Genomic DNA, 20,301 nt, shown 5'->3' on the forward strand with positions numbered 1-20,301 from the left:
ATGTTTTTGCATATAATTTTGGTCACAAAAAAAGAATCTTACATTGTAAGGAGGTTGTGACTTGATTTTATTCTCTTACTACTGGGAATTCAGGTTCCCATAGGTTATTCACCTAGATTAATATAGTCAGAATAGCTGGATGAAAGAAGGTGGCTGAATTGCTACTGCATTTATCTGTTTTTGGAGCTTCAAGGAGGACAGGTGGCAGGAGAAAAGGTGAGCTCTAAGTTCTACTACTGTCCAGAGATGAATCAATCAATCAATAAGCATTTATTAAGCACCCACATGAGCCAGGCACTGTGCTAAGTACTGGGGACACATAAAGATCCAAAAAATAGTCCCTGCTCTCAAGGAGCTCACAATGTAGGAGAAAACACAGAAACAAATATGTACAAATGAGCTACATACAGTAAAAATAGGAAATAACTAATAGAAGGCACTAGAATTAAGAGGGGTCAGGAAAGACTTGCTGTAAATACGGTATTTTAGTTGGGACTTAAAGGAAGCCATTTAGGCAGAGATGAGGAGGGAGAGCATTCCAAGCATGGGAACAGCTAGAGAAAATACACAGAGTTGAGAAATGGAATGTCTTTTTCACAAAATAACAAGGAGGCCAGTGTCACTGAATTGAAGAATATATGGTGTGGACTGATGTTTAAAGAAGCCTGAAGGAGGGCGGTGCCAAGATGGTGGAGTACAAGCAGCGCCTTGCTTGAGCTCTTCCCCAAACCCCTCCAAATACCTATAAAAAAATGGCTCTAAACAAATTCAACAGGCCTTGGCAACAGATTGGATATATGGTGGTGAGGTGGGGCAGAAGGGTGAGAGACCAGGATGACTCCTAGGTTGCCAACCTGACAGACTAAGAGGATGATGTTGCCTTTACAGTAATAGGGAAGGCAGGAAAAAACTGAAATCAAAAGTAACACAGTAAAGATAGATTCAGAAATCAAAAGACAACAGAAATGTGAAATCAGTACAGAAACAGACAAGTACAGAAGATAGTGGTCTAATGTTATGTTTTCACTCTGAAGCAATATATTTTGGTACCTACAACACAGGTCTGACTGACCATGTCACTCCCCTGCTCCCAACTGACTCAAAGATAAAATACAAACTCTTCTGTTTGGTGCTGCAAACCTGTCACAACATGGTTCCAGTCTATCTTTCCAGGCTCACTGCACATTGCTCTCCTTCACAGATTACATTCCAGCTAAATGAGTACTTCCTATTCTTCATACATGACATTACATATCCTTACATGCCTTTGCACAGGATGCTCCCTACACCTCTGTTCCTTAAATCCTAGCTACTTTTAAGGCTCAGCTAAAGTGCAATCTCTTATATGACATTTATCTTGATTAACTTAACCCAAGATGCCAGTGTCCTTCCTCCAGAAATTGCTTAATATTCATTTGATGTATCAATTTGGATTTACTTGTCCATGTTCATGCTCTTTTCCCCAAAAGACACATACGTTCTCTGAGGGCAGGGCCTATTTCATTTTCATCTTGTTGTTTCCAGTGCCAAGCAAACTTTTTGCCATAAAATGAATACTTATCGATTAAGAGAATATATACTCTAACAATAACAATATGGCCCTTCAAGTAATAGTCATACTACTTATGTTCTTTTATAAAGGCAATATTTAAAAATAAAACCACTAAACAAGCAACTCTGGTACAAATTATTTTTAGTTAATGGTTGGTTGCTTTATAGAAAATAATACTCCCTTTCAAATTATAATTTTTGAATCATAGCAGCATCTCCGATAAAATTTTAGTGGTTCTTATCCTGATTCTACCATTTATAGTACATGATCTTATGCAATGAGACAAATTATTTATCCAACCAACTGTTGAAATTGGGTGTTCTCATTTATAAAATGGGAGTAAGTATATGTCATAACTATGGATAACACCACCATAAAATATTATACAGAGAACTACTCAAAATTCAAGAGACAGAAATGAAAAATATTATAACACTGTTATTGACCTCGCGATATGGTAAAGTAAATATACTAAACAGTATCACTTTTGTTGTTCAGTCATTTTTTCCGTCGTAGCTGACTCTTCGTGACCCCATTTAGGGTTTTCTTGGCAAAGTGGCAAGCCATTTCCTTTCCAAACTCATTTTACAGATAAGGAACTGAGGCAAACAGTGGCTTGCCCAGGGTCACACAGCTAGTAAGTGTCTGAGGCCAGATTTAAACTCTGGAAAATGAATTGTCCTGATTCTAAACCCAGTGCTCTACCCACAATGTCACTGAGCTGTCCTGTAGTATCACTAGAGAAAACAATTTACTTTCATCACAGGTGAACAAAACATTTTTGAAGTATGCACTGGAAGCTACACGGAGTACTAACCAACTGGAGACGGAAGTTAAACAAACCTTCTTTAGTTTCTCTAGAAAATACTCTCCTTTAAGAATCTCTCTTTGCGGGGCAGCTAGGTGGCACAGTGAAAAAAGCACCAGCCCTGGATTCAGGAGGACCTGAGTTCAAATCCAGCCTAAGACACATAACACTTACTAGTTGTGTGACCCCAGGCAAGTCACTTAACCCCAACTGCCTTAAGGGAAAAAAAAAAAAGAATCTCTCTTTGCTAAAGCTCCTTGTAGATTGGAAATTTAGGAAAAAGGCAAGAATAGGTCATCTATCTATTCATATTATCTCTATAAGTTCAGAAATACGCGTCCCTAACATAACAGGTTTTCATCAAAGTATTCTGAACATCTGAGTAACACAAAAGACGAACTATTCTACTAGCTAAAGAGTCTAAAGAGCTCATGGATCAGTTCTTATGAATTAGGACCACTACAGTTTACACATTTCCCTCCAATGGAATATTAGGCCCAATTAAAGCTGTTTTCTAAGGAAGGTCTTGAAGTATTTATTAATATGTCATTTGAGTATTTGAAGTTATTACAGCTGCCATCACTTAATCTTTTCATAATACCATTAAAACTATTAATATTTACTTTTTAGTCCTACTGGAATTTGGCATTATATATTCATTTCAATTACAGGCTCATAAATTTAGAAATCAAAAGAGATCCCTCTAGTCCAACCCCCTAATTTTACAAATGAGGAAAGTAAGGCAAAGAGAGCTTAAAGTGACTTTCTCAGGGTCATACAGAGAGAGGAATTATTATTAATAACCAATGATTTGGGGAGATACAGAGTTCTCCCCCTTTTCCTAAAGTCTTCATTTCAAGGCTCAGCCTCTGAAGGACAGGACTGATGATAGTAGATAGGATTAACATTCTACTGCTACCCCACCCAAATTTACCAGGAATTTAATCTACAGGGAAACTCCTGGCTCATGGTGTTCTACTCAGGCTTGGGTGGGGGACATAGATCCTTAGTCTAAATTTCCCCAAGGCTGTGGATGATTTGGAAGTAGATAAGATAATCAAAGTCATGTCCCCCATCTCCTCATTAGAAAAGGTCCACCTCTCATTATATTTACTCTCTCTCAATACTTACTAACCAATCAGAATCAATTGCCATCCTCAGGAACACTCACCCTTTCAAGGGCATGTAAGTGTTGAATGGGTTTACCTGAGGGGGTCTTTGGCATTCAAGAGTGTCACTGACTCTTCCATTAATAAAACATTAGCATTATTAATAAAATGATTAATTACCCAGAAACTATGTCTCTTGAACTTTTCAACCATCACAAAAGCAAATCTACAGTGGAATTTGAATCCAGGTTTTCCTATTCCTAATGTCAGTGCCCAATCCACCATACCACAAGTAGGCACAATAAAGTGATTTTTTAAAAAAACTAACTATAAGATAAAATTAGTACATAATTAGATGATTAGATCAGTATAATCCTAGATAAATTACATTCATGTAAGGAAAAACAAGTACACTGAAAACATTTTGAAACTAAGCAAAATCTAGAAAAATTATTTTTAAAATTTGTAACAAAAATAATTATTAAAATTTGGCACAGAACATATCTGTTATTATTGGAGTGACAACATAGTGGAAAGAAAACTGGATTTGAAACTTGAAAATAAATCTTGTTTCTGGCACCCAGCTGCACTCTTCTGCACTCCTCTATTTTGCCCCAGGAATCTCTTCATATCATGCAGTATCACTTCAGCCCTCAAATACATCGATACTCTCTGCCCCTGGGGCCCTTCCCTCTGACTCTTCCAAGAGTCATTCCCATTAAGAGGGGGCCCAGACTAGTCATCTTTTCATTTTCCACACAAATGCACTCTTATGGACTTTTCCATCATGCCTCTGTGCTGGATACCTTCCCTCTTAGCACTGTGACTGGCACAAATAACTGACATAGTACTTCTTTGACCATTGGCAATCATTTAATCTCCATTAGCCTCAGTTTCCTAATCTACAAAATGGGAATAAGGATAATACCAACAGAATTTCACTTAGAGTTGTCATTTGAAGTGATATATTTCAATTTTATTAAATCAAGTTTATTCTATAAATCACTTTGGATATAGATGAGAATCATTTGACAAATCATAAATTTGTAACTAAGGAACAGGGACCCTAAGAAAAAATGTGTCCTTTTTTGTTTTCTGTATTTGAAAACAAGAGAAGACAAATGAAATCTACTTTATTCAAATTAAATGTTTTGCCAAAATTACCATATTCACAATCAGAATTTCTTTGTAGATTCAGTAGTTCTTGATATTTTAAATTAATTTCAATAAGGAAAAAGGAATATAGAGAAGACTTACCCTATAGGAGTTCTCAGAATGATGTTTCTTCTGAAGTTGCATATTCTTAAAAGATCCTATGTCTTTGTGCATGAAACCTTGAGAGCTAAACAGCATTCTTCTACAAATATGAATATTATTTAGGAACCCTAAGGTGAGTCCATGAAAACATGTATCATATGCATTATAAATAGCATATCATAGCCAGTAAAAATCTTCAACCTCATTTAATATGGAAGAAGTAGAAATAGGATAAAATTAAAAACCGGAAGGCTGGGAGGGGCTTCCTTGGATACAGACCATTATATGATACTAATTTTTCCTTTCTTATCAACAGCAAGAAGGTACATAGGTAAAAAACAGGGTGAATTATTAAGCAAAGAGACAAGTCACCAGACGACAGGAAAAACAAAAAGGAAGAGTGTAAAGGAAGAAAGGGGTTGTAAGACTTCTCAATGTACTGCATTAAGAACAGAAAAGTCCTATTATTAGTTAATCCTTTAATTTCAGTGTTGGGTTGAAGTATTGGATTGTTCTAGATTGAAAAATCCAGAATCAGCTGTTAAATGCTTTAAAAATCATCAAATGAGTAGACTCCACAACATATCAGTAACAAAACACAATTATCTTACAACTCTATCAGTAAATACATCAAACTCAACATCTCATTTCCCCTTTATCCATAGTGAAATTGGTTAAACACTCTGTAGAACTTCAGTCCTTGAAGGATAAGGGCCTGTCTTTTATAATAGTATTTCAAATGCACCTGAAGTTCCTTGATCTATAAAACCTGACATACTATTATTATCTAATTCCTTTGGATTCCCATTTTTCTTTGCTATACATACTACAATGATAACTAATTCCTGGAACTTTTCTTTCAGAACAAAGGCCTCTAGTTTACTTCTTGCTCACTACTTCATCCAAGGCTTTTTAAATCTGTAAGTGAACTTAAAAAAAATGTTTTTTCTGGCTAACTGTATTTCAATATAACCAGTATCCTTTGTAATCCTATGCATTTTGTCTTATGTATTTCATTTTGCTAACTGTATTTCAAGGTAACTGATATCCTTTGTAATCCCTACGTCTTATCTTATGTATTTCAAAAATATTAGTCAGAGAAGGGGTCCTTGGGCTTCACCAGACTGCCACAAGAGTCCATGACACAAAAAAGGTTAAGAACTTCTTGATATATTATTTCTCCCCTCTCAGGCCTTATCTTCTGCCTCTAGATTCCCTGGAAGATATCTGGAGAATATCTAATATCCTATATTCCAATTCCTTTAAAGTCTTAGAATAAACTAGTTAAACTCAGTAAAAGGTCTTATGACAATTTATTTAGATTCTCATTTCTATAAACTGAAAAACTGAAATTCTGAATTGTACCTAAAGTCCTTCCAGGGATTATTTCAGACTGATTCTAAGAATAAGAGAGGTAGGGTTGTTTAACATGGAGAAGAAAGGACTAGAAAGGATATTTTAAAGATCTCAAGCTTAAAAATCAAAAAGAAAAATTACTCATGACATTTATAATAAATATTTTTACTACCATGAAATTCAAAAGATAAGGAAAAGGGAAAGGTTGACAGTAGGCAGTAGGCTTTATATCATCCAAGATTAAGAGTATCTTCAAAATAAGAATTCGGAACAAATGAACAAATTAGCAGTTAAAAGAAGCCTTTATGGAGGCAACAGCGAGACATTCCACTGAACATCCTTAGTATTGAACTGCATTATGATGACTCAAGAGTTCATTTTTGAATACAGCTATCTTATTGGTTTGCAAAGTCCCATCAGCAGAAGTGCTCAAACAGAGACTGACCCTTAAAGGGATTCTATTGTAGAAGGGATTTCTACATTCATGAAATGTTAAGCCAGAATTCTTTTAAGATATCTTTCAATTGGAGAATTCTCAGGATAGGGCATTCCTTTTGAGAGTATCGGTCACTAAGGGAATCCGGGATTAACATAACAATTTTCATATAAATACCATGCCATGTTCAGTACGTTATAGTTTATCTCCCCCTACCTCCCACTCTGTGCCCCCACCCACCCAAATAGCCTGTTTTTTAAAAGTACATACCATATGAAAGGAATAGTTTTCAAAGTATTACACAGTTACTATATAGTTATGGAATTATCATTCAATAAAACTAATGATCCTTTAGTTGAGTAAGTCATTTTAATTATAGGGTTTTGCTTCAAGATTACTTGTGAATATATTCTCTCCTGAAGGCAACTAATTAGAAGAAAAATCAAAACCATTCTGTCTGGTCTTAACTTAATTTCACAGGGAAGAGGACACTTTAAAATTGAGGCCTTCAGCTTCGGTAAGGCAAAAACCTATTAAATTATTCAATAAATTCAAGTCCATTTTCTAAGTCAATCCCAGAGAATGTATACATAGGGAAATAGGCATACTACAGCTACAGAGCCTATCTCCTTAAATGTTGAAGAGTCAATGAAAGGATTGAGCAGATACATTACGGCCCCTGTTATTTCAGCAAAATTTGACACACAGGGAAGTAGAGGAGTAAGAACTGCATGATTTCCATATTTATATCATGCAAGATTTGTTGATATGAAATACCAAGTATGATTATCTACAATCTATCACATAAACAAAATAATGATAGGTTTTTCTACTGTGCCTAGTTTGTAATGCTTGAGTTAGTTTAAACCTAAATTCATTCCTAATTTCATTTTTCACAAGTTTTACTTCTCTTTGGAGCCATTCTGAAGTTTTTGTTTTTACCTAATTTATGGGAGTCCATAGGTCTCTACCTTTCATCAGGTACTACTAGTTTAATTTCTTCCTGGTATATTTGCTAATAATATCATGTTTTTTTTCTTTGCAGTTTTACTCATTTTTTTCCTCCTGATTCTCAGAATCCTCTGTTGGCTTATCTGTTTGTGCATTAGGCTTTTACTGATGCTTTAAAAAAAAAATCAATCAAGAAACAATTATCAAGTGCCAACTATGTGCCAAACACCGTGCTAAGCACTGGAGATACAAAAGAAGCAAAAGAACAGTCCCTGCCCATCTAACGAGGAGACAACATGCAAAGAAATATATACAACACAAGCCACATGAAGGACGAAAAGTATGAAATAGCGACAGCCAGGTGGCACAGTGGATAGAGCACAGGCCCTGGATTCAGGAGGACCAGAGTTCAAATCCGGCCTCAGACACATAACACTTACTAGCCGTATGACCCTGGGCAAGTCACTTAACCCCACTGCCTAGGCCAAAAACAAAAAGTATGAAATAATTAACAGAGGAAAGGCACTAGATTTAAAAGGGACTAGGGAAAGCTTCCAGTGAAAGATGGAAGTAGGTGAGATTTGAACTGAATCTTACAGGAAATCAGAGAAGCCAGAAGGCAGAGATAAGAAAGGAAAATATTTCAGAAATAGGAAAAAGTCAGAGAAAAGGTAAAGAGTTCAGAGATAGAGTATTATATGTAAGGAACAGCAAGAAAGCCAATGATATTGGATGGTAGAATACACAGAGGGGAGTCAAGTATAAGATAGCTGGAAAAGTTGTTGTGAAAGTCTTTAAAAGTCAATCAAAGGATTTTATTTTCTATCCTGGAGGTAATGAAATGGGAGCCATTGGAGTGTACTGGAGGAAAAAGGGGATGAGGTGCCATAATCAGACCTGCACTTTAGGAAGATCACTTAATAATGACTCGTATGTGGCACAGAGTGGGCTACTCATTTTAGAAATTTTAAAATGGACAGCCTACATTCTAAGTATGTCATTTGTTCCCATGTGCCATTTAGACCTAGAACAGGCCTGCACAACATGTGGCCCACCAAAGGACTTCAGGCTGCCTGCAAAAAATACAGGGTTGCCACCATGCATTCTCCTGTTTATCACGTGACTCATGGCAACCAACCATCATCACCAGTCTGCTTTCAGTCTAACCTATCTGCGACCTCAAGAAGTTTAGCCTATTTTAATTTTGGCTACCTACCTACTGCCAAGTTGTGCAGGTCTGACCCAGAGGAAAACCTCTGGCTTGTAGAAAATGAAAGAGATGTAGATTTTGAGGACGTGAGTTGGGCAAATCACTTAATCTCTGTCTGCTCGTCTGTAAAATGGAGGAACTGGATCAGATAGTATCTATGATCCTGTTGAGCTCTAAATCTACGCTCCATGATGAATTACAGGATAACAGGAAGACATGGATCCAAGGTATGGATGGGATATAATCAGCACCAATAAAGGGAGTACTTAGAACAATGAGATAAAAAATCCACTGAAGCATTTAAGTTCAGGTAGCATTCCTACTATGTAACACTACAAAGCAACATTTTTAATAAACCAAACAAAATGATACCTGGGCCAGAGATTTCACTTAGCAGTTAGTTAAAAATAAAAATTCTATTATTTTGAGATCCAGATCCATGATGTCAATGACATTGCAAACTCTTACTGAGGAAACCCTTATACCAATGCAGATGGGTAACTGCTTTACTATTTATAATCTGAGAGTCGCCTGAACCACTAATTGGCAGAGGATCACACAGCTAGTATAGATACTAGTCTTGGACCCTTAAATTCCTGTCTATGAGGCCAATTTTTTATCCACTATATCATGCTGCCTTTCACCATTAAGTCAAAATCAATTCAAATGAGAAACAAAATGCCACAAAATACAAATTACAGAATGTAGACTACATAGCATTTTCTAAATACTTGTTCTCAAAAATACAGTAAAAAAAGTCCTGCCTGATATTTGAACGGTTTTTTAAAATAACAGTTTTCCTGATGATGATATGTGACTGTGAGTCATGGAATACCGCAATCGCAAAACAATCAAAACTGCAGTTGACCCAAAGAGTAATGCAAAGATATATGGTGGGTGTGTCAAACTATGAGTGATAATTGATGTGCTAAAAAAATGCTATAATTCTAATATCTAATTACCCATCATATATGATAACAAGCATTGGGTGTTCTATCTCTTTTATATATTATTTTTGTTCTCTATGGAGTGCATAATCCATAGGTTGCATTAAGCAATCTAGGAATCAAGAATACAGGCCAAATGTCAGCAGCACTAATTAACATTTTCAGTAGTTACTCATACATAATGAGAACAATATGTGAAAATAATAAGTATTCAATAAATACTTGTTAAACTGAACTGTAATAATGTCAGAAAATTATCTAGGTACAAAAAAAGGCAATGTTGTGCAGTACTGTAAACAAATCTTCAATATTGGGATATATTTTGACAAAAACCTCAGGTTCTTGTGTAGAACTGAACTACACAAATCTTTAAAAAGTTACGTTTTTTAAAAAACTGGCAGAATATAAAATACATAATCCATAAAAAGGCACAGAAAAAAATTTAACTACCCACATATGCTGGCGGTCATCCATATCCATTGAAAGTAACCCACATTTATTTTGGCAGCTCTTAGCTATGAATACCTCTGGCTCTTAGAAAATAATCTTGAGATTTATTGCCGGGGGTACCCTGTTCCAACCTGAAAATCTAAGAAACCAGAATACTTCTTGTCAACTCTTGAATTCAATGCCATGGATATTCTGAGGAATGGAAAAATCTTGGCTTAAAATAGGACCACTTAGGCCAAAAAGAGAAACCTGCTGATCCACTATCAGTAAATTCAGCTCAAAAGTTTCTCAGCTTTATGACATGGTCATGATGAAAAATAGGTAAGGCATACCATGTACTTGTTAGGAAGAAAGCACCAGGCTATTTCTAAAGCCAAAGAAATGAAACTATATGTATGTACATATATACATGGATCTATGTAGATCAGAAGCATTTTAATGTAGTGGTTACAGGGTTGACACCCCAGCGTCAGAAAGGATGGGTGGATGCTCCATCCTGCCTCTGATATATATACTAGTTGCATGTGTGTATACAGACTCAGCAAGCCTTAAAGAATTTGTCACCAAAAAATCATCACCCAGATGCCCCTCTTTTTATGGCAACCCTTTTAAAACTTTGTTAGGATGGTCTTCTGATGATTCACACATAGACTATGGCTTGGACCTTAATGGAAGCTTTTGCAACTTGTTTACAAAGTCCTATACCAGGTTTTGTACTCTGCTAACAATGCCTTTCAGGGCCCAGTGTTATTACTATCTATTTATCTGTCTCTCCATATGTACCTACATTTATACTTTCACTCAGTGACACTTGGTCACTATTTTTACATAGTCACAGTAGAATCATATCATCTAAAAGCTGGAAAGGATCAAAGAGAACATATAACTCGATCAATATATAAGATAAGTGCTATAGAGATATTAGTATCACTGCAATTATTAATACCCTCCACAAAATACCTCAAAAATAGTCACCAAGTCATTACCGAAGACCCTTGGGAAAAGGGAAGCCACTCCCTCGCAAAGCAGCCCATTTTACTTTTGGACTAAATGCAAAATGTTTCTGAATGTTCAAAATTCTTAAAGTGTTTTCCTTACTTCAAGGAAGATCAGGGAGACAAGCAATGTAAGTATGTGCAAATTAGTTAAGTACAATCATAGTCCTAGGTTTAAGTTTTAGACTGCCACATGCTAACTACATGATTTTAATAAAATTATTTAACTTTTTTGAGCCAGTATCTTGGGTGTGGTGCAGGGGTGTCCATTTAGATCGAGGGGTCTGAATGTGTAAATTAAAATACATAGGCTTATAAAGTAAATCAATTATACTGAAAGGTAGTTATCAAAATATTTTTTAAAAAGTTCAAATTCCAGGTTAAATATCCATGATCAGGATGATCTTTAAAATTGCTTTCTAAATGAGTATTCTATGATTATCAACACTTTGACAGAAAAAAAAAAATCATACTCACATATGTTAAACTGCATAAACAGTTAAATACAGTATTACTAATAAAAATATTTAGGGTTTAATCTAGATATAAACTGAAATTTAAAAATCAAACAAATGGCAAAATAGATACATAATAATAAAATAAATCTTTCTCTAAACAGACCCATTAGAAGAAATTCATTACTACAGTTACTATACCAGTTCACTGCCCCCAACAATCCTAAAATCGTAAGAGAAATACAAAGAAGCTATAAGCAAGATCTGTAAGGATTACCTTCCAAATGTGAAAATTAATAGAGGCTATGAAATGCTATATATAAATACACATGCCATTTCTCCTCATAGCATTACTTCTGTTTTTTTTTTTTTTTTAATCTGACTGGTTCTATGTTGTACTAAATAAGAAAATCTGATTAGCACTTAAGAACATGCACAAGGACACCAGATGCTAAAAGACAGTAATGGTATATCAGAATATGAAGTATAATTAAAGCTAATGAGAGTTCCACATGTATCTTCTATATTTTTGCTTTGCTTTGTATTTCTGTGGTATTTTTTTTTTTAACGAAACCTGCGAAGGACCTTTAGAGTTCTGTTCAAATAACATTCATGTGCTTTCTCACCTGAGAAAAACAAAAACTATCAAAAAACAACTTACCAACATTTTAAAGGACTGACTCTTTGGAGTATTATAATATAGTTTAAATGGTACCTTCCAATTAAACAAAGTGGGAAGAAAATATTTCAGGGAACAAAATCCATACCTAAAAGAGATGTCTCCTTAGCAAATGCTGCAGCAATGGCTGGGTCCAAAGCTGGTTGTCCATCACCAGATGGAAGATCAGGTCGAGTATAATCTCTACTTTTATCATTGTTGTACTTTACATTCAAATTAACCAGTTTGGAAAAATCAATCCTTAGAGTACAGCATGCATTATAAATATTTTGACCATCCAAAGCCTGAAAAAGTGAACAAAATGTTAGTTAGCAATACATAATCTAGTAAAAATTAATGAAGATTAATTCTCTTAAGCTAACCAGTGGGAAAACTACTACAACCAGCAAGAAAGATACCACGGATCACATATCAAAGTTTGTGGACAAACCTGCACAAAGACAGTAGAGTAATGAAGAAAGCTACTGGATAAAAAGTTACTAAAAATCAAGATGCATTTATGATTTAGACTGTAGAGACCTACCCAAGAAGCATTAATCCCAATCATGAAGTATGACTACTAAAAAATTAGCTAATTTTTATTTCATGTCTACTGTGAACAAGGTGTTGAGGCTAGAAAATTGTTTACAGCATCATTGTAAAAAAAAAATTTTTTTAAAGAGAGAAAAACTGTCACTATTTCAAATAAATCCACACAGGACTCATCCAAAGTAAGCAATTATTTATGTTAGGAAATTTTTTAAACGTGTTGATTTTATTTATTTTAATACCTATGAGGTTCTAGATAGATAAAATCACTGACATATGTCCATGGTTTATAAATTTTTACTAGGTTGCACCATGTTGGTCCTTTACTTATTATGGATAGACTAGATAAGTATCTATATGATCGATGCAATCCAGAAGAAATATTTTCAAGATCAAGGCTACGTGGGACCAATGTTCTTAATATATCCTGTATAAAGGTTGTTAGTATACAGTTGTTTTCAAGCTGTCTTTGCTATCAGATTGCGAGCTTCTTGAGAGCAAGGACTGTCTTTTGCCTTTTTTTTGTATCCTTAGCACAGTGCCTGGCACATAGTAAGCACTTAATGCATGTTTACTAACTGATAAATAAAATGCTAAAGACTGCATAGTCTACATCAAGAAACGTAAGATTTCAATTTCCTGAATGTTCAATTTCAGTGTTATTTGATTTTTAGTATATGCAACTTTTTGGGGGGGTAGGAGGAGCAGAAGGGGCATGGCAGGGTAAGAGTAGAAATAATTATAAAATATAAATAACTAGACTGGACCATTATTCAGGAGGAAACAGCTCTTATAATAATCAATTATTAACAATACTGAGTTATTTCAGAACAATATTTACCAATATAAAGTTTGAAGGCCATATATTGATAAATGATATAGTTTCCTAAAGACATTTATATGTAATTATATTTCTTGACTTTTTTGAGGGAAAGATGTGGGAAACAGGGAAAAAAAGGATGAAGAGAAGAAAAGGATCTGACCTAAATAAACAGGAAAAAAAGAAATTGTGTAAGTAATTTAGAATAGTGATCCAGAATGTAGAATTTGGCAAAGAGAAATCTGGAGAAATCAGAAGAACAATCTCCAAGTTGAGATTGTACTTCCCGTTTGAACGAGACACAGTATCAAAGTAATTAGGTGGCATTGGGGATAGATCACTGCACCTGGAGTCAGGAAGACCTGAATTCAAAACCAGCCTCAGGCACTTACTAATTGTGTGGGCAAGTCACTTAACCTCTGTCTTCCTTGTTTTTTTTTTCACCTATAAAATGGAAATAATATTAGCACCTACTTCCCAGGGTGGTTGTTAGGATAAAATTAGATATCTGGCACATAGCAGGAACTTAATGCTTGCTTCCTTTCTTCCTCCTAAAATGATCAAAGAGCATTTAGGAGTGGAAACAGAAGAAGACTGGAGAAGGTAGTTGGAAAGACAAGGGAAAATATTTAAGAAAAGCTAAGTGAAATAACTGGAAAGTAAAACAAATTACTGAAATGGTCTGGTGGCTGGAACAAAATAGTAAAAAATAGGAGGCTGCTGCAGGGAAAAGATGGGAACATGGTAGTAGAGTTGTTGAAACTAAGTAAGTTGAGTAATATCGTGAAGTTATTAAAAGGTGATAATTGGCTCTAGGACCTAGGAGCTTTTGAAGTACAAAGACCCATAAGTAGTTTGTTTAAAAAAGGGATAGGCACTTATTGTGTTGATTCAAAGTGGCTGTCTACCCACATAGGAAAGACTAAATGCATGAAGATTTATTCCCCAGATTTCAATATGCATTTAAATGAACATGCTATACAGCAAGTCCAACAGTAGGTACTTCTTAGAAGACAATACAAATGGACAAAACAATGAACTCAGAGTTAAAAAAGGAGAGGGGGTTATACTAAATTCAGGAAATTGCAAAGCACTTTTACTAATCGAATTTTCAAACTACAGTAAAGTCCTACCTTTTCACTATATCTTACAGGTATTGTTGTACAGCATGAAGACTTTGAACATCACTATCTTTGAAGTACCAAGGATAAGCATCATGTAGAGGGGTATGGAAAGGCACAAGGTAGGCATAAGCAGGCTTTAACATATAACTAAAGAAGAACAGGAATAGAAGATGTCATCTAAAAATTATAAAACAAAGAGAAGTTGGGCTGGTCACTTGGTAAGAGCAAGGGATGACAAATGGGTGGTTAGCGTTCCACTGGTACCTTTCTGATGTCAAGTTAAAGCAATGAAGGTGGTGAGTTTCTGGAAAGATTGGAGGAAAGTCACACAAGATGGGCAAGCAAGTATATGACATTTGCACCCCTCGAGGAAACTTATTCTACCAATGCTAGCCAGTACCTTCTCTATAACATGTAGTCTTAGAGAGTTGCCTGGGACAATGAAGGTTAAAGGACTTGCTCACGGTCACACAGCCACTTATGTGTGAAGTAGACCCTATTTTGTATGCCAGCTACCTCTAGTATTTTTTAAAAGGGGGGAAGCAGATGAAAATCTCAGAGTGAAAAATAGGGAAAACTCTGCTGTGATCTGAATGAAACATATAATATTTGCATTTCTGACACAGCTTAGAATCAGTTATCTATCTAGCTATTATAATCTGTGTTTGAAGACTGATTATCCAGGTTAAAAAAAAAAAAAAGACATTGAAGTGTGCCTAAATCAGAAAGAAGTGTGGCTTAAATGGGGAAAAAAGGAATCAGAGATGGAAGAAGGGAGACATGATCCTTCTTATCTGGATGCTGTAAGATGGAAGTGTTACAAATGAGAAAGGAGAAGCCAAAGACAGCCATAATGCTACAGCTTAAGAAGAGATATGACACCTCTTCCTGCAAAGGAAGCTGAATGTTCAAAAGAAGCAGCTGGTTATCTTCAAAAGAATTACATAGTAGAGCCAATGAAGATAGCAGGTGAAAGATCATCCAGTAAGAACTAAAGAAGGGAAAAAAAAATCAAAGAAAAGTACTAGCATCTGGAGATTCAAAGGATCACAAGATCACAGATTTGGCATAAGAAGAGACCTAAGAACTCATCCTATCTTCTCATTTAATCAATCAATAGACAGAGGCCCAGGAAGGTTAAGTGACTGGGGCAGGATCACATGGCCAAGGTGGGATTAGAGTCCAGATCTGTACAAGTCTTGTACTTTATCCACTACAACAGTTTTAGTCATACTTTTTGGTTTAAGGATTCCTTTATACTCATAAAAATTATTGAGAACTCCAAAGAGCTTTTATTTATGCGGGTTATAGGTATCAATATTTACTGAATTAGAAATTAAAACTAGTAATATTTTAAAATATTAATTAACTCACTTAAAAATAACAAATTGATTACATGTTAACATAAACATTTTTTAAACAACAAACAAATATATTTTCCAGAACAAAAAAAAATTAGCAAAAAGAGTGAAATGGTTTTCGCATTCGTAAACCTTTAATGTCTGGCTTAGGGGAAGACAGCTGAATTCTCAAATCTGCTCCTCAATTCAATCTGTTGTGATGCTTTTTTGCTGAAGTATACGAAGAAAATCAGAACTCACACAGATACTGGAAAGCAGAGGGATATTTTAATAGGCAAATAATGTTGTAATATTATTATGAAAATAGCTGTGACATCGTGGAGTAATGAAGTCACTATTTGTCATCCTAGTAATAACCCAAAAAAGGAATGCTGTCTTAACATAATATGTATCTAAGACATAATAACCTCCCAACAGTTATCAAAAGAAATGACAATTACCAACCTCTACTGATTTAGATGGATGTAAATGGTGCTGCCAGAGTGAACCTATAAAGTATTGCCAACGATTATGACACATGGGCAAGAATAGGTGCAGAGGTTGAGTTTTCCTGTTGCCCACTGAAGGCAAAGGTGCAAAAAAGAATGGGAGAGGAAGGCTACATATATGTGTACACACACACACACACACACACACACACACACACACACACTATTTGTCTGTCTGTCTGTCTCTCTCTCCCTCAATCCAGATACCACAGAAAACAGCTATAGTAGCCAGAATGAAGAAGAAATAACACATTCTGGAGTTCACAAGATAATCTAAGAAAGTAAGAATTCAGTTTTTCAAAACCCTTGGCCTTAGACATCTATGTAAAAATACCCAAAGTTTAGGCAACAAGCAAAAAAACAACAACAACAAACAACAAAAAACCCCCCAAAAACAAAAACCAAAACCTAGTAATCCTAAAACAGTTAAAAAAAATTTTTTGACCACATAAATAGAAATCACTGAGACCTGATGGTATAAAACTCTTGAATAGATCAGTTTAAATAATGGTGTGAGGGGAACTCAAGGTTGAGCTGTATAATAAAAAGGTATATTTATGTGAAAAAATCTTAGAAGGATAATAAACAAATTCAGGAAACACAAGAAGGAAACATGGTACAAAGCATTTTGGTGAAAGTCAAGGGGAGAAGCAATGTTGTCATTGGGGGTCATATGAGACCTTTCTATTTTCATGGTCACAAAGGTCCTAGCATACAATTTTTTACAAAATCCATGGGATTTAGTCAGCTATCAGAAGGATCGTTTTAAGGGACAGAGAATGGAATTCATTATTAGCCACAGGGGACAATTTAAGAGTCTAAACAAAACAGTAAGAGGATAAGAGAAGTTAACTAAAATTATATGCAAAAAGCTCTGACATCACAGACTTAGCACCAGAAAGAATGTTTCTGAAAAATTTAAAGTAACATAAGAGTACCTAGTACTATCCCAATAACATATATAATCCTTTCAATGATATGTTAAAATGGAAAAAAAAATAGGTTTTAAGCAATATAGTGGATCCCACTATAAATGGCTCATGTTACACGGATTTGATTAAGTCATTTCTCCCAAAACATGAAATTTTAGTTACACTGAAATGTTAGTGAAATTTTAACTAGAAAAACCCTGTTTTGATTTATATTCTTAAAAGATTCATTATAAGTTCACTTTGTTAAAGAAATGAGGATATAATTTTTTTATATTTATTTGATTAGCACAGAAATAAAAAGGGTTACAGTTATCATTCTGAACCACAATTCTCATTATTTTAAGGAAGTTTTCTACTGTAGACAAAGAAAGTATATACAACTGGTCTATTTGAATACTGATTCCCAGTCACAAGTATAATGAATAGCGTTATTTTATCTCCTCCCCCCCCCCCCCAACCCCTAATAAATCCTGGCATCAGCTTGTTTTCTGGTGATCTCTTTTTACAAGTGGCTAAGAAAAATTTTTTTTTGAGTCAAGGGTTCTGATCAACTGATGTTAAGAGATTTTTAAAAATAAAAGCTTAGTTTGGTTTCCAAAAAGTATAACATGACTGCATACTATAACATCTAGGGTACACTGCTTGCTACCTAAATGCCATAAGTGCCAAAAAAGTTATTTTGCCATAATCACTTGAAAATTATTCACTCTGGGCAGAGGGATTTATATTAGATTCCAACTTCAAACAAATACAAAGGAAGAAAAGTTTACATTAGGGAACATTTTTGTTATGACACCTAGAGTGATGATGTAACAAATGGCAATCCCACCATAACCTATGTCCTTTGAAAGTTGAGTGTGGGCAAAAAAATTCATCATCTTACAAACAACTTTGTAATGAACTTCTCTGAACTTAGACAGCTGGTCCTGAAATAAGATATAAAATCCCTCACTATACTAAATGTGAGTACATGTGTGTTTATACACAACATACGTATTTGTACTTGTCCTTCCATTATAGACTTCTTCAAATGGGACCACAGGATTTAAGAACAGGATGAAAACTCTCTTCATTTTGCAAATGAGAAAATTAAGGCTCAAAAAAGATTAAACAACTCTCTCCAAAGGTCTCACAGATGAATGGCAGAAGTATCACTGTCTCTTCCTTTCTTTCTTTTTTTTTTTAAATTTGTTTTTTTTTTTGCTAGGCAACGGGATTAAGTGACTTGCCCAGGACCACACAGCTAGTAAGCATCAAGTGTCTGGGGCCAGATTTGAACTCAGGTCTTCCTCACTCCAAGGCCGATGCTATCTTTTGCTTTCTTTGTATTCCCAGCACTTAGTAAAGTGACTGGCACAGAGTAGGTGCTAAATAAATGTGCATCCACTGAATGAACCTTTATGATCAAATATAAAGTCCTCTGTTTGACATTTAAAACTCTATATAATTTGGCATCTTCCTACATTTTCCAGACAACTTAACTTTAATTCCCTCCACCTACATAGAGTTCCTTGATTAGGACACTCTATCTCCTTTTTCCACACCTTCGCACTGGCTGACCCCCATGCCTAGAATGCTCTGTCCCCTCATGTTGGTCTCCTGGTGTAGGGTTTCTATTGGGAAAAAGCCATAAAATATAGTAATAAGTGAAAAGCTTAAACTCTGTGAAAGGTGGAAGCCCAAACCCGTTTAAACCTGGTGACCTGTTTAAAATCATAACTTAGAAACAAAGTTATATTTTAGACAATGAGTCAAAACTTAAGATATTATTACCTATGGAAGCCATAACAAGAATATTGTGACTCATATGTGACTGGTACATGACCCATACACAAACTTACGTTTGGCCATACCATTGGCTTAACTCCCAAGTTTATTACTAAGCAGAAAACCAAAAATATACATCAATCTGTAGTATTGCATTCTATAGCTCCTGTCCTTTGTCTGTTTTCTATAATTACCATGGGGATTTTTGAGGTTCTTAGCAAGGATCCACTAAATTGTCTGGCCTCTGCCCCAGACCAAAGATTGCCTCTGTTTTGTAATTATTCATAATGACAATTAAATTACTACCTATAATCAACCTAGAGCTCCATGGCCTCTGGTGTCAAAAGAACACCCCACGACTACGGGGGAGGTACAGGATTCTGGGCATATAATATATATAAATATACATATATAGAGAGAGAGAGACAGATGGACAGACACATAGTTTTTTACATGTCATCTCTCCCTTTAAAATTTATGGTCCTTAAGTGCAGAGATGGATTTTTACCTTTCTCTGAATCCCCGCTACTTAGCACATTAGAAGTGTTTGATAAATGCCTGCTGACTGAGAGATGAGACTCAAAACACAGATCTTTTTACTTCAAATTCAGTGCCGTTTTCACAATACTAATTCTTGGTTGAGGACCAGGAAACTAACAAATTAAAAACTTCAAAATATTCCAACTATACACAGGAACAGAGATACCGCATTTTCTATTACAATATCTACATATTACATATATACATAATAATGTGTAACTATGGACTACACCAGCATTCTTAAATCCTGTAAGTTCAGGTTATTTAACCAGAAGATAATAAGCAGCACGATTAACAGAGGCAATTAGGTGGCACAGAGGACAGAGTAAGTGGACTTCTGAGTTTGACTCATGCCTCAGACACTTAACTAGCCTAATGTGACAATAGGCAAGCAAGACACTTATTCTTTCTAGGAAGCCTTTTCTTAATTCACATTAACGCTATTGTCTTCCCTCTGTTGACTCTACATGATTTATCCTGTATACATCTTGTTTGTACACAATAGTTTGTATGTTGTCTCTCCCATGAGACTATAA

General features: G+C 35.2%; 1 protein-coding gene across 7 annotated transcripts in view; it reads right to left on the minus strand.

Annotated features, from left to right (window-relative positions):
• Positions 1-20,301, minus strand: part of PTBP2 (polypyrimidine tract binding protein 2) — a 113,898-nt gene that overhangs the window by 12,060 nt on the left and 81,537 nt on the right. For all 7 annotated transcript variants that reach the window (XM_027862615.1, XM_027862610.1, XM_027862613.1 and 4 more), the window contains one exon: positions 12,294-12,489. In XM_027862615.1, coding sequence (XP_027718416.1) covers positions 12,294-12,489 — 196 coding nt within the window. The remainder of the gene's footprint in view (positions 1-12,293; positions 12,490-20,301) is intronic.

The sequence above is a fragment of the Vombatus ursinus genome, unplaced genomic scaffold, assembly GCF_900497805.2.
Source record: "Vombatus ursinus unplaced genomic scaffold, bare-nosed wombat genome assembly UNPS02014769.1, whole genome shotgun sequence".
Taxonomy (NCBI): domain Eukaryota; kingdom Metazoa; phylum Chordata; class Mammalia; order Diprotodontia; family Vombatidae; genus Vombatus; species Vombatus ursinus.